General features: G+C 38.3%; 1 protein-coding gene across 1 annotated transcript; it reads right to left on the bottom strand.

The window, feature by feature from the left end:
* Positions 1-217: 217 nt before the first annotated feature.
* On the bottom strand, positions 218-7635 carry LOC111864388. The gene is made up of 5 exons (XM_023851609.2): positions 7523-7635; positions 3672-3795; positions 3258-3442; positions 2344-2460; positions 218-448 (listed from the first exon to the last, which is right to left on the bottom strand). Exons 1-5 carry the CDS (start codon positions 7549-7551, stop codon positions 307-309), a joined length of 597 nt encoding a protein of 198 aa, XP_023707377.1. The 5' UTR covers positions 7552-7635; the 3' UTR covers positions 218-306.
* Positions 7636-12701: the final 5066 nt, after the last annotated feature.

The raw sequence follows: 12701 nt of genomic DNA on the forward strand, positions 1-12701 counted from the left end.
TCCTACATGAAATAAGAAAACGGAAGGCTAATTGGATTGGTCATGTTTTACGCAGAAACTGCCTTCTAAAAGAAGCTATCGAAGGAAAGATAGATGGGCGGATAGAAGTGACAAGAAGACGAGGAAGAAGACGTAAGAAGATGCTGGATGACCTTGGGGACAGAAGAGGATACTGTCATTTGAAGGAGAAAGCTCTAGATCGCATTAAGTGGAGGAAATGTTTTGGAAGAGACTGTGGACCTGTCGTCTTGACAGATTACTGATGATGATGATGATGATGATGTAAGCTACTCAGATAGAAGATGGTTAATCCTGAAATCTTGTGATGACGTCCAGAAATGCAATACAACATTCAGGATATGCAAGTCTGCAATCTTCCCCATTTCTTCCGCGATCTTCAGCAATATTAAAATCTGGCGGTAATTTCTCGTCCAAAGAAGAAGACGGGCTGAAATGAATACAAAAATGTAAACTTTGTTAAACAGGCCTCATTAGATATCTGTTTGATAAAATACCACAAACAAACAACACACCAAGAATAATACAACAATTATGCTTATGACGCGTCGCTTGCCAAATAAGATTTGTCATGCTTATGCTTCATACATCTGTGTACTTACCTTAGACTGGTCCACTGTCAAGATGAACTGGCGGATGAGCACAAGACAAGCTTTGATATAAAACGTATCCAAGAAATGGCATAACTGTTTAAAGCAATTCTACCGTCTCATTGATTAATGGCACACAGCGACCAAACTGCTACAGACGTGTCATTAACACATTATTAACCAGCAATATCAGCAATGCAATTTTACTGACAAGTTGAGAATGAGATTGCCTTTAAACGTAGCTGTACGGCATGAACCCAACAAGCCAACTTCTCTTCGGTTTGGCAACACTGTGTTAAGGTGGCAGGCTTATGATAATAGAGTCGTGCATGCAGAAACACTATTTGGCATGTAGTACAGTAGCAATGACATGGTTATTTTGCAATGATATTTTGAATTATTTGAACACGTGCTCTTAGTCTATCTTCGTTTGTCAAACTGAATTGCTGGGAAAGCAGTGAGCTCTGTTAATCGGAAAAGTGCCAGTCACGAGTGCCAGAGTAGATCCTAAACTTTTGGTATTTCATAAGGTACACAACCTCTTTGTTCTGTAAGATATCTTACACCATAGCTCAAGCGGTTAGTCGCTGGCTTCCCACCGCGGCATCCCGGGTTCGATCCCAGATCTGGTCAAGTGAGATTTCTGGTGGACAAAGTGGCGCTGGGGCAGATTTTCTCCGAGTACTTCGGTTTCCCCTGCCAATCTTCATTCCACCAATTGCTCCACAATCACCCTCACCTAACATCTGGGGCTGGTACAATAGGCCAGAAGTGGCTGCAGGACAAGGGACTTAGTCTCACCCCACTAGCAATAGAAACAAGCCTGAAAGCTACTTTGTAATTTCAATTTCCTGCCAATCTTTATTTGTCAGCAATGCAAACAAGAAGTGAGACTACCATAACCCTCTTGACTGTCTGCGCAAAATATTAGAAACATATTTTTTTAAGCACAGTAAGTTTATTTTGCGAGCGCGAACTGAGGTAGAAATGGTGCACGCTCTGTCAAGTCCAACCCACAACTGGCTACTTCGTTTCGCGGCTATAATGTCCAGATAACATTCTGCATAACATCAGTCTAGCACAGGAAAATGGATTTTTATCTAAAGTTAGGTTGGTCTACTTACTTGGTTTACAGATAATGGTAAAGTAAAGTAAAGCTATCGCTGTAACAGGCCGTGAAGGCCCATAGGGTTGTGAGACGTTGAGGGTCCCACATTATCTAAATAATCAGCTCAAAGATGGCGGTAAGTTTGTCAGCCTTACGCGTCGGCCGCGCTTTACTCCCAGGAAAGTTATTTAATTAATTCCTGGTACTCATTTCTGTTAGAGGCTGAGTCTACCCCAGGGCCATATTGCGGCTGGAAGGATTAGGTCAATTGAAAAAAATCCAATGACCTCATCGGGACTTGAACCCGCGACCTTCCAGCTTGTAACTTGGTGCCTCAACCAACTACGCTACCGCGTGCCCCCTTTACGGATGATGGTACCGTCTATTACTTAGTTTTATCGTTATAACTAGAGTTGAGTCTTGATGCATATTAATTATCCAAGCTTTTCACGACTTTGTAAGTGAGGTACATCGATCCAGGGCGATGAAAATAAACATTTTTAAGCGAGAAGCGCTTAATTGCTGAATTACTTTATGCACCTCTACACCCACCATCCGATCAATGAAAGAATCTGACTATTCAATTGAAGTTCATAACTTACGTACTCACAAATCTTTAATACTAACCTGAACACAATGTGGAGGAGATCACCTAAGAGTCCATTTTGGCTGTTTAGGAACATTGAATCACTAGCAGCTTCACAAATCGTTTTTAGTAGACATTCTCTTCCCGGAAAACCAAATCTGCAATATAAATTAATAAGGAAATAAATATGCAAACACGTGAACAAAATGAATAACAGTCATGAAACAATTTTAACGCCTAGAATTCCAATCAAAATTAAATACAAAAATATACAACAGTGTAATCACACCCATCATGAAAGTGAAATTTAACTTTAACTTTGAAAGAATAACAAACGGTTGGTTTATGTAGAATATGAAGTAAGAAGGGGTGGGAAAAAAACGTCATAATGGGGGTGCGTTCATAGTTCGTAGTCTTTATTCTGTATAGACTTGGGTCACAGAACTTAAAAATATCACGAGTTGATATCGGGAAAACCCAACGGACACAACATTTTATTTGGGGAGACTCAAAGCAGGTGACCATTTCGGAGAGTAAAGCGCAAATTTAAGAGCAATATAAACATTAATCTTTAAGAGTAAGTTATGAGGACAAGGTTTCATGAACATCCACGTCTGTGTGTTCATAAATCTATCATAATATAAATCATACATATTATACAAAGAGCATTTTGCCATGAGTTTACTACCACGGACATAACAGAGAACACCAAGATATATTAAAATTATGAGGAAATATGTGTGTCAGTTATAAGATGTATGTGTGGTTGCTGAGTTGTATCTGAAATGGGAAGGAAGAAGATTAACATTTCTGGTGTAAATGAAGAAAAGCAGGAAGCAAATTCCTCCTGTCACCCAATCAAGCATAGACGATTTGTCTAGAAAAGGTTTGTTTTTCGACAAAATATTAAACAAGTAAGAGGGTTAATTTAAGCCCTCTTCAAATTCCAACTTACTTTTGAAATACATTTTCGAGCATGGCATATGTTGCACGCCTGCTTATACCTCTGGACGTCCTGGAACTCTCATTGCCAGAGAAGAAGTACTGTGGGTACTGCGGAACATGGTAATTGGCTTCAAAGAACCAACCGACGTAAACTTCTTCCTTGTTTTCCAGTGGAATTGTTGTACTTAAAAATAACTGCAAAGAAATAAACTCGAGAACTATATGACTGAGTATATTTATGGAACAGTATAAAGCTGTAAGATATTTTAAAGTACATATTTTATATTACATTTGTACAAATTACACGACAGTAAAAAAAGGACAAGGAATTAATTAAGATTGAAATGAAATTACAAAATTTTAACAACTAGGTGCAAAACTGTTGTGTGGAAGTCATATTTCATTTCAAAATAATTACACTAACCCCCATTGTTGTGCCTTCTGGGAATATGATATGACGCACTTTTCGGGACATAATGGGTACATCTGATTTGTTTTCCAATAGAGAGTTGCCTGGTTGGATGGATAATATTATTATTGACGTCAGTCTGCAACAGAAAATTTTCTCTTTAGCTTCAGTTCGACATACTCAAACAAAGAAAACTTTATGATACAATCATGTTTAAATAGATCATCTCATATCGGTTGAAGCACCGGGTCAGTTTGTGTAATACTGGCATTATAAGCTATCTAACATATCTAATTTAAAATTTACTATCATAAACAATCCTAACATAAGAAAATCACTAAAAATATTCAGTATAGGGTTCTAATATGTTTTATAACGGAAAGGTTTTTTAGATATACATGTATGCATGTTTGTTAAAACTTTTTAATATTCTTAGTGGGGTGAGACTGAGTCCACTTGGTACTGTGACCACTACTGGCCTATTGTACCAGCCTAGATGATAGACGATGGTATTATGGAGCAATTTGTAGAATGAAGATTGGCAGGGGAAACCGAAGTACTCGGAGAAAACCTGCCCGTGTCACTTTGTCCACCACAAATCCAACATGATCTGACCCAGTTTCGAACCCGGGTTGTTGCGGTGGGAAGCCAGCGACTAACCGCCTGAGCTATAGTACTAGCTCTGTTAAAGTTACTTCAAATTTAAAGTTTCATACGGTTGTGGTGGTCTCGTTGCTTTTATATGATGGCTAAACATGGACGTTTAAGGAGACAGACTGGGAGGGAATTCAAGCAGCGCAAATGAAATGCATACGCAGTCAGACGTTGCACTAGGACAGATCAATTGGAGAAATGAGGATACATGAAATGAGATAGGTATCTTCTCTTGCCTGAACAAATTACACAGTGTGGAGACAAATTGGAAATACATTTCTAAAGGATATACGAGACTCCCATTCCATTTCACATCTATCGTCGCTCTGGAAGGCGAGATATATGGCTAAAGGAGAAGTAACAATGTTAGAGGCCGGAATAGGCGATTCACCTAGTCAACGAAATGGTTTTGATAAAGAAGAAGAAGCTAATATTGAAGCGATAATGCAAATATATATTTAGTTTCATTTTCCATTATTATAACTGACGAAACATATCAGACGATTTTGCGAAGTACTGTGGGAAGAGAAAGTCAGCATAAGCGGAGTTGCTTCTGATATGCATTTGTGAGATTCTCGTTCGAAACTGGGCCGGAATACCGAGTATATTGCCTGAAGTTATTCATAGTTTTACTCAGTCTCTACAGGCAAATACCGTGACTTTACTTTGCAATATTCGCGGCCGCTTCTACCCAAGGACTTTCAAACCCATCTCACATCATTCGATGTTGAATAAATGCTGAAACTGACATAGAACTGCTAAATAATCCACGATCCATTTAGCCATCCATGTATGGTGTGACAAGTTTTGTTACAAATGTTTAGACTGCTTTAAAAAACAATAACTCAAGGCCTTTATAAGATTCGCCACATCCGACTGCTTAACTGCAACGTACAAACTACCTGCCCGATTTGAACCAGACCTCGGTATAGTAAACTTGCACTAGACTATATTTTGCCATGCCATTTTAATTTTATTCTTTTCATGTTATGACTTATTTCACTTACAGGCATAAACGAACCTTCAGTTATTCTCGAGTGAGTTGACGGCTCACATAACTTGAAACACAGCTCTTATATTGCATATATTAGTATGAATAATTCACTTTAATACATTATGCATCGGCCGCCCGTTACTCCACGAAAGTTTCCTGGTACTCATTTCTGTTAGAGGCTGAGTCGACCCCAGGACCATAGTGCGGCTGGATGGATTAGGTCAATTAAAAATATCCATCTCGTCGGGACTCGAACTCGCGACTTTCCGGCCTGTAGCTTAGTGAATACATTAGGATAATACTACTTAATGAATTAGGGAAATCTCCATGCAAATTAGCACTCGTAAATTCATTCATCAGTATGATCTTATGTGACAATATTGTTCACTTGCACTGTTTTGTGGCCCTATATTTAGAAGCATAATATAGACCTGAAATTCGACATATGGCATTCACATGACGCTTATTGTGTTTTCCGCTTATAATGAGACTCTATCATAGCACAATGACTTAATTTCATTGAAATGTACAAAGGAAAGTTAGAGAGAAAGAACCATTAAACCCCTTAGTAAGACAATGAAAAGCAAGCACCGCGTTATTGTATATATAACTTGACAAAAATATGTGTATCACTAAAGAATGTTTAGGGAGAAATTTTCTGGCTTAAGGCGCATTACATAGGTTACAATAACTTTCAGCTTAACTTTGGCTATAAATTTAATTTTCTGTTCTTAATGTTTACATTTATGGAAACGTTCAAACTTGTACAGACAGAATCAGTTTCTTCTGTTACTGAAATTAAAACAATAACTGGCAGGTTCCAATTTTTGAAGACAAACTTCGAACAATTTTAATTGAAGGATGTGAGTTTTATATTTCTGTGGTTTGTTCTACGAGGCAATCAATATATCAGCTTACGTAATATCGAGTACTAGGATGAGTGTACAAGTTTTAAAAAGTTTTGAAGAAAATTTTCGTGGCCTAATAGAGGCACTACTCAGGATTTTTTTCTGGAGAAACTGAGGAAAAATTTAATGAGGACAGCTGATATTCCGGCTGACATTCGAACCCGAACATTTCCAAAATACGAGGGTAAGACAATATGTAAGTTACAAATGGATATTGAACTTAAACAAATAAGAGCACTGATTTGAAAAATGCTTTTATAACTTACTTATTGACTTACCTACGTATAAATATAGAACGTTACAACTATTTCAACTTGTCCAGTTGTTCGGTGCAGAAAAGAAACTAAGAATAATACGATAAAAGCTGTAATACTCGGCCAACTGTCTGTACACATGTACGTATAATGACAGAAGTTCTGCACGAATTGAGCTGGTGTCCTATGTAAAATCATTCATCGTATTATGAATATTAATTAATCATTACAAGAAAAAAATACTTGAATGAAAACATACCCGCATTGAAGAAATCTTAATGATTTAATTTCTTTTAAAGTATACCAAATTACACTAATTATGTGTGACTGTCTATAAAATAAGGAAACATTTCTACTGCAAGCTTTAAACTAAACACAAAAATTAACGAAAACACATAATTTAATTTATACGATATCATTACCTCCATATCCATTGATTCTTGGCTTTGCCAACGATCAAGTTGACTAGCTCAAGAGATAAGCTTTATTTGTATTTCAGAGTGCTCGATTTGAATATTTTGGGACTGTCTGTTCAGGAAAATGTCGAGACAGCGCCTTAAATTAAGCAACAGTCGTGTCCTTCGACGTCATTCTAATTCAGTACCCACTATCATCCTGTCATTCGAGACTACACAGTCTAAGTTAGTCACAGCATCATTAAATAAACTATAAATAAATAGATCAGACTCAGTCGTTGGTGCCTTTTGAGTGAAATGTGATGATTTAGCACAAAGTTAAGAATAAAATAATAAAGGTTAATTGATGAGAAACTCATCTATAGACCCACTACCTCTTAAGGTTATTCGTAAGCTACTAATCATATATGAATATAAGCAGTTTCAGGAAGGAAGTTAGGTTGCAGGAAGTAGTTACATTTTTTTTACTACACTTCGAGGGACAAACTGAGACATTCTTGGTAAAATAAACATGCAATTGTGACTCTGTATGCTTTCTTAGCCTTGCAGAAACTGTCACAAATATATTCAAAATAGGAAGTTGGGAACAACTTCAATTCTAACTTCGTGAACTATATAAGCAAAGCAATAAATAACTTACATGAAATGGAAGTAGGATGCCATTGACATCGAAGTTCATTTCCACATGGCGGGGGAATGTTATCCCAGCATTGACGTAAAACAAGCTTTTAGTTGCAAGCGAGGTGTTACAGTGCAAACTATGTTGGCATCTAGGATGTATTCACTAGCAGTATGGCAAACCCGCTGCACATATGTTCAAATAAAACAGCAAACAAGTTTCATGGCCTTCCTTCACTTAGAACATTGTTGAAAGAAACTGTAAATTTACTCTGATGTCTGGAGCGAATCCTTGAGCTTTACGAAAACAGATATTAACAGCAGGAATTATATTCACTGTTTGTGTAGTTTAGTTTATTGTTATGGATATGGTATTAATAAAAAAGAGTAAATTCTAAGATGAACTCTCGGAAATCACGGAAAATCGGACTTCACTTGACTAGGGCTGAGCGATTCTCTGTTGCTCATGGAAGGGCCTGTACAACACGAATTTTATTTACTACAGTTTATTTATATATTCTCGAATGTATTTATGCTGGAATTTGCAGTTCAGAACAAACAGTAAGTTGAATGCACTCGGAATCGCCGGTTCTAGTTCTGCCTGGATATTTCTGCATATCTGTGTCTTATTGTGTTGCGTCATGTTGTGGCCTTAAGGTTCGGTCACACAGAGCGCTACGCTATGTTCGCTACGTACGCTGTGTACACTATGCGACGCAGCTAACATAGGGAACATAGCGTACGTAGCGTACGGAAGTCTGTGTGGCCAGACACATTGGTAGTAAAGGGAGATATTTTTCTATTCGTATAGCGAACATAGCGTACGTAGCGTGCGTAGCGTACGTAGCGCTCTGTGTGGCCGAACCTTTAGGGAACGCTGACCCTCTCTCTAATAACTATGTTCCGAGAATGCCTGTAGATTTAGATATGTTCTAATTTTTGTCTAATCCATTAAGGCAGGCATGTAACTAACCTGGGCAGTACGTTAGTTTTCAGACGAACTGAACACAATAAATGAAATAAGTAATAAATCTTGCATTCAGAGCAGAAGTCATCATATTATTCCTCCGGTTTGCCAAGAAGCAGCATCACAGAAGGTATGAAATCCGTCACCTAATGGAAACCTACAAGTACTCGTCATACTAATTCAAATGAAAAATTCAAATAGAAACACCCGTGTGCTAACTTGTATTTACACAGGATATTGGCAAACATGACCACGCAGCACTAGCGACGAATGTGATGGTTGTTTGCTGGTTGAAACAAACTGGAATTACACTTACAGCGCTCTTACAATAACTCTGTTTACAAAGAATACTGCGAAAATACATTTATGACGTTCAGTAAAAATTGTTTATTTTATTTTAAACTGTTATCATCTAGGACAATATATGAAATATTACTATGGACGATATTTATATAATGTGTGTAATGTTCAATATCACTGTAGCATGGACCGTGCTCAAGTTACAGACGTAGGCGACGGTGTCTTTGTATGTAGGATCGAATTTTGCGGACAGCCAAAATTAGGCGGTCCTCCAAAATGTTGTTGGATATCGGGCAAAACATGTTACATCGTAAATGGAATATGTTACTCAATGCCTTAAAGGATTTCTGACATGAACGGAACCTCTGTCATAGATCAAGACGTGAAATTTCTTCCTTGGAGTATGTGATATCTTCAAAGGATATGTTGATTTGAAGCGGAATGAACACGAACAGAATGATACTCAGGTCTCTAACACGGGTTTGAAGAAGGAACAGGTGCCACAGAAATTAATAGTATAATAGATTAATCTATACGTCAATTGCACTGAAAATTAATGTACAGTAGATTAGTTTATTCATATTGAAAGTGCCGACATGTTTGTTTTACACATTGCTTCATAAGAGCAGTGACGTCGAAGAAAACTGTTATACTTTCCCAGGCTTCTAAGGTTGCAAATATTTCTTCACATGGAAGATACATTTTTGACTGAAAAATTTAAAGAACGAAAATTTATTTCCATTTTAAAGTATCTTTCCGTTTCCCAGGTTTTGTTTCCAGAAAACTATGTTGGCTTCAATTATACAAAAGAATCTTGGCATGAAATGTGGTTTGAAATAAGAAATTTACTGGGAGCCTCTCCGGCCTGTGTTATACCAGAAGGAATAGGATATTATTGTTAGGCTACATACACAGACAAGAAATGTTGCAGTACAAATACCAGTGTACACACACACAATATTTGGGATATTTATTTCCTATACGGTTAGGCTTAATGGTAATCCTTAGAAAATGTGAGAAAATTCGGACGCCTGGGAATGACAGTAACATACTGTCGCGTATTGGGCGTATAACGCGACAAATAACTTCACGATGTATTTTATATAGCGAATTTTATTTCACATTCGCACTTACAATCACCCAAATTACAGATTTACGATTACTGCTATTTGCAGTATCACAAATAGTACACTCCAAATGCCACAATACAACTGACTGGTTGCTGGCTAACTCGGCGGTAGCTCCAGGACTCACTGACTGTGAATAGCCTTCGCTGCTCCTTATGTAGCCTTGATCGGACAATACGGAAAACGGCCACGTAATAGGCACCCTTGTTGCCTGGCGCTGTGTTGCTAGTAACGCTAGCGGTAGTAACCGCTGTTACTACCGTAACAATCCTGTTGCGTCACCGTTACGTTACCGTGCGGAGGAGGGGGAGGGGAGCGCTGACTCACCCGCCGCGTCACTGCCGGTGGGGGGGGTTCTCCTTTGCGCAACATGTCACAATACGAACATTACCTTTACTTAGGAAGCAATAACATGAAATGTTGGGGACTGCTTCGTGTCATTCAGTTGACGATATTTTGTCTTCCTACCTCCTAAGTACGTGCAGAATAAAGTATCTAAAATATAATCGTGGTTGATAGGTGCGATATCTGAGTTTTCTGTCTGTGAGGAAGTTATGTTACAGGTGTTTGAGAACAAGGTGGTAGGAAATTGAGCGAATAACCAACGGTGTTGCAACCCATTTATAGGCAGAAACACGTTCCCGTGGCAATGAATGCGCATGCAACAACAGAGTTAATGTTGGAAACAATGGTTTCTGCTCGGTACGTCCATAGGGGTTATAAGGAAGAAAACTGGGGCGACCCAGTCAATTGACAGTTGATTTGATAGAGTTCTGCACGGGAGGCTTTGAAAGTAGAACTTAAGCGCGTGAAGCTGAAGAATCTCCACGGTTAGAAGCCGTTGCCAGGTAACTGCTGTTGAAGGAACTGTAGGCTGGAAAAGACTTAGCGTGTAGTAATTTGTAAAGTGTGGAAATCAGCGGCAGTCCTGTAATTACCTGTAATTACGAGTGGTGTGTATAAGTAGTCAATAAATCCATTGTCCAGACCATACCCCGTCTATAATGACCACTAAATCGTGACAATATTATATTATACCTAATTTTCTTCTTAAGAATCTTCTGGTCTCCAGTTAGTTACTAAAACCGATGCTTAAACATATAACTTAAATTTGCCAAATATTGATATCTGCATAAGCTAAATCGTAAAGAAATTAATGTCCTTATGGATGCCTAAATATTTTAATAATAAGGAAGTACTGGCAATACTGTAGGCTTGTATTTTGGATTTGTTAATTTTGTTAACCGTTCGTTCAGTCGAAAACTGAGGTCCTACTTAACCAAATAAACGAATACTGTCTTCTTTCAATTCCATTCCTACTTTCAGTTGAAAGAACTTCGTTAAATAAGCTAAGAATCGGTCCAAGATACAGCATTTCATCATTTAAGTGGAGGAGGAGAGTAGAACTGGAAATTGCTGCCTTTCTCGTGGTCAAGATTGAAGTCCAGGACTTATCGCAAGCAAAGGAAATCTGCAAATCACGACAGACAATGGACGGTTTGTAGGTTTTAAGTGGACGCTTGCAATATAATATAAATTTAGTGCGCTTATTATTGAAACCACAATAGGTAAATGATAACCATAAGAGTGAAATAATTCAACCATTGAAAATAAAATATCTCAGAGAAGAAAAATCCTTTATACACTTATCTGCTAAATATAAAAGTGTTTAATCAGAGAGAGCTTAACTTTTTTAGTCTGTGAATATCTAAAAGTTTCTTTAAGGAATTAGTTTAAGTCTTTTGATTACATTAAACAAGCACAGTTTGGGAGTCTTGATTTAAAAAGAAATCCCTGCATCTACCTTTACAAAGCCTGCTTAGAGTACGGCTAATATGTGACTCTCGAGAGCAATCAATGGGCAGACAATCACAGCTGCTTGTATCAACTATCGATTCGTGATTGGTTGACATGCCCTACATATCCGGTTATGAGAGCTGACAATTGCGTGCAGTGGACCATCCTCCCGTAAGCAGTTCTCCCTTCCGCACTTCTTTCCACCTCTCTAGCATCCAGGTACAAGCCATGGTTTCTGATGACCGAGGAGTCCACTTCGAGTCCCGGTAGGAGCAAGAATTTTCTCTTCTCCACATCTTCCAGGTCGGTTGTGGGGCCCACCCAGCCTCCCATCCAATGGGTACCCGGGGCTCTTTCCCTGGAGATAAAGCACTCACTCAGCTCCAACTAGTGCTGAGCTCAAGAAAATGTGGAAAGTTACACCTACTCCCCCCTACGTGTTCATGGTGGAGTGTTTGATTAGTTAAGCACAGGAACAATTTTACCTTTCATAGTTTCTGAAACCGTGAGTCGAGGCCCCACCCAGGGTGTGGGACCTACTTTATTGAGGATCACCGGCTTTTCAAACATTATTTAAAACATAATTGTATTCAAGCACAGTTTCGTCAGCGCGCCAATAAGAATCAACTTATGCTGCGTGTTCAGAAGACTGTAGCTCCAGTCGGCAGACATCCATGAAGGAAGATGTGTGGATTTCTTTCTCATTAGTCCTACCACATCAGTAGCTCCATCTATGGTTGAGCGCGTAAATGTGTTTAGTATTTTAATGATTCGTGGTATCACAGAGTTATAGAACCATTCACAAATCATGAAAATTTGTAAACAGCTATTCTTTTTATGCCTCTAGGCAACTGCGTGAGGTTAACGAATATACGTATATACACACACTAGACGTTTCAGCAAACGGCATATTGGCGAAATCAATAACAAAATATACATTCAGTTCCATTTGTTTCGCCTTTGTACGTGTTGTAGTAGTAAGAATAATTGGGTTATTGTTATATCAGTTA

The sequence above is a fragment of the Cryptotermes secundus genome, unplaced genomic scaffold (genome assembly GCF_002891405.2).
Source record: "Cryptotermes secundus unplaced genomic scaffold, Csec_1.0 scaffold357, whole genome shotgun sequence".
Taxonomy (NCBI): domain Eukaryota; kingdom Metazoa; phylum Arthropoda; class Insecta; order Blattodea; family Kalotermitidae; genus Cryptotermes; species Cryptotermes secundus.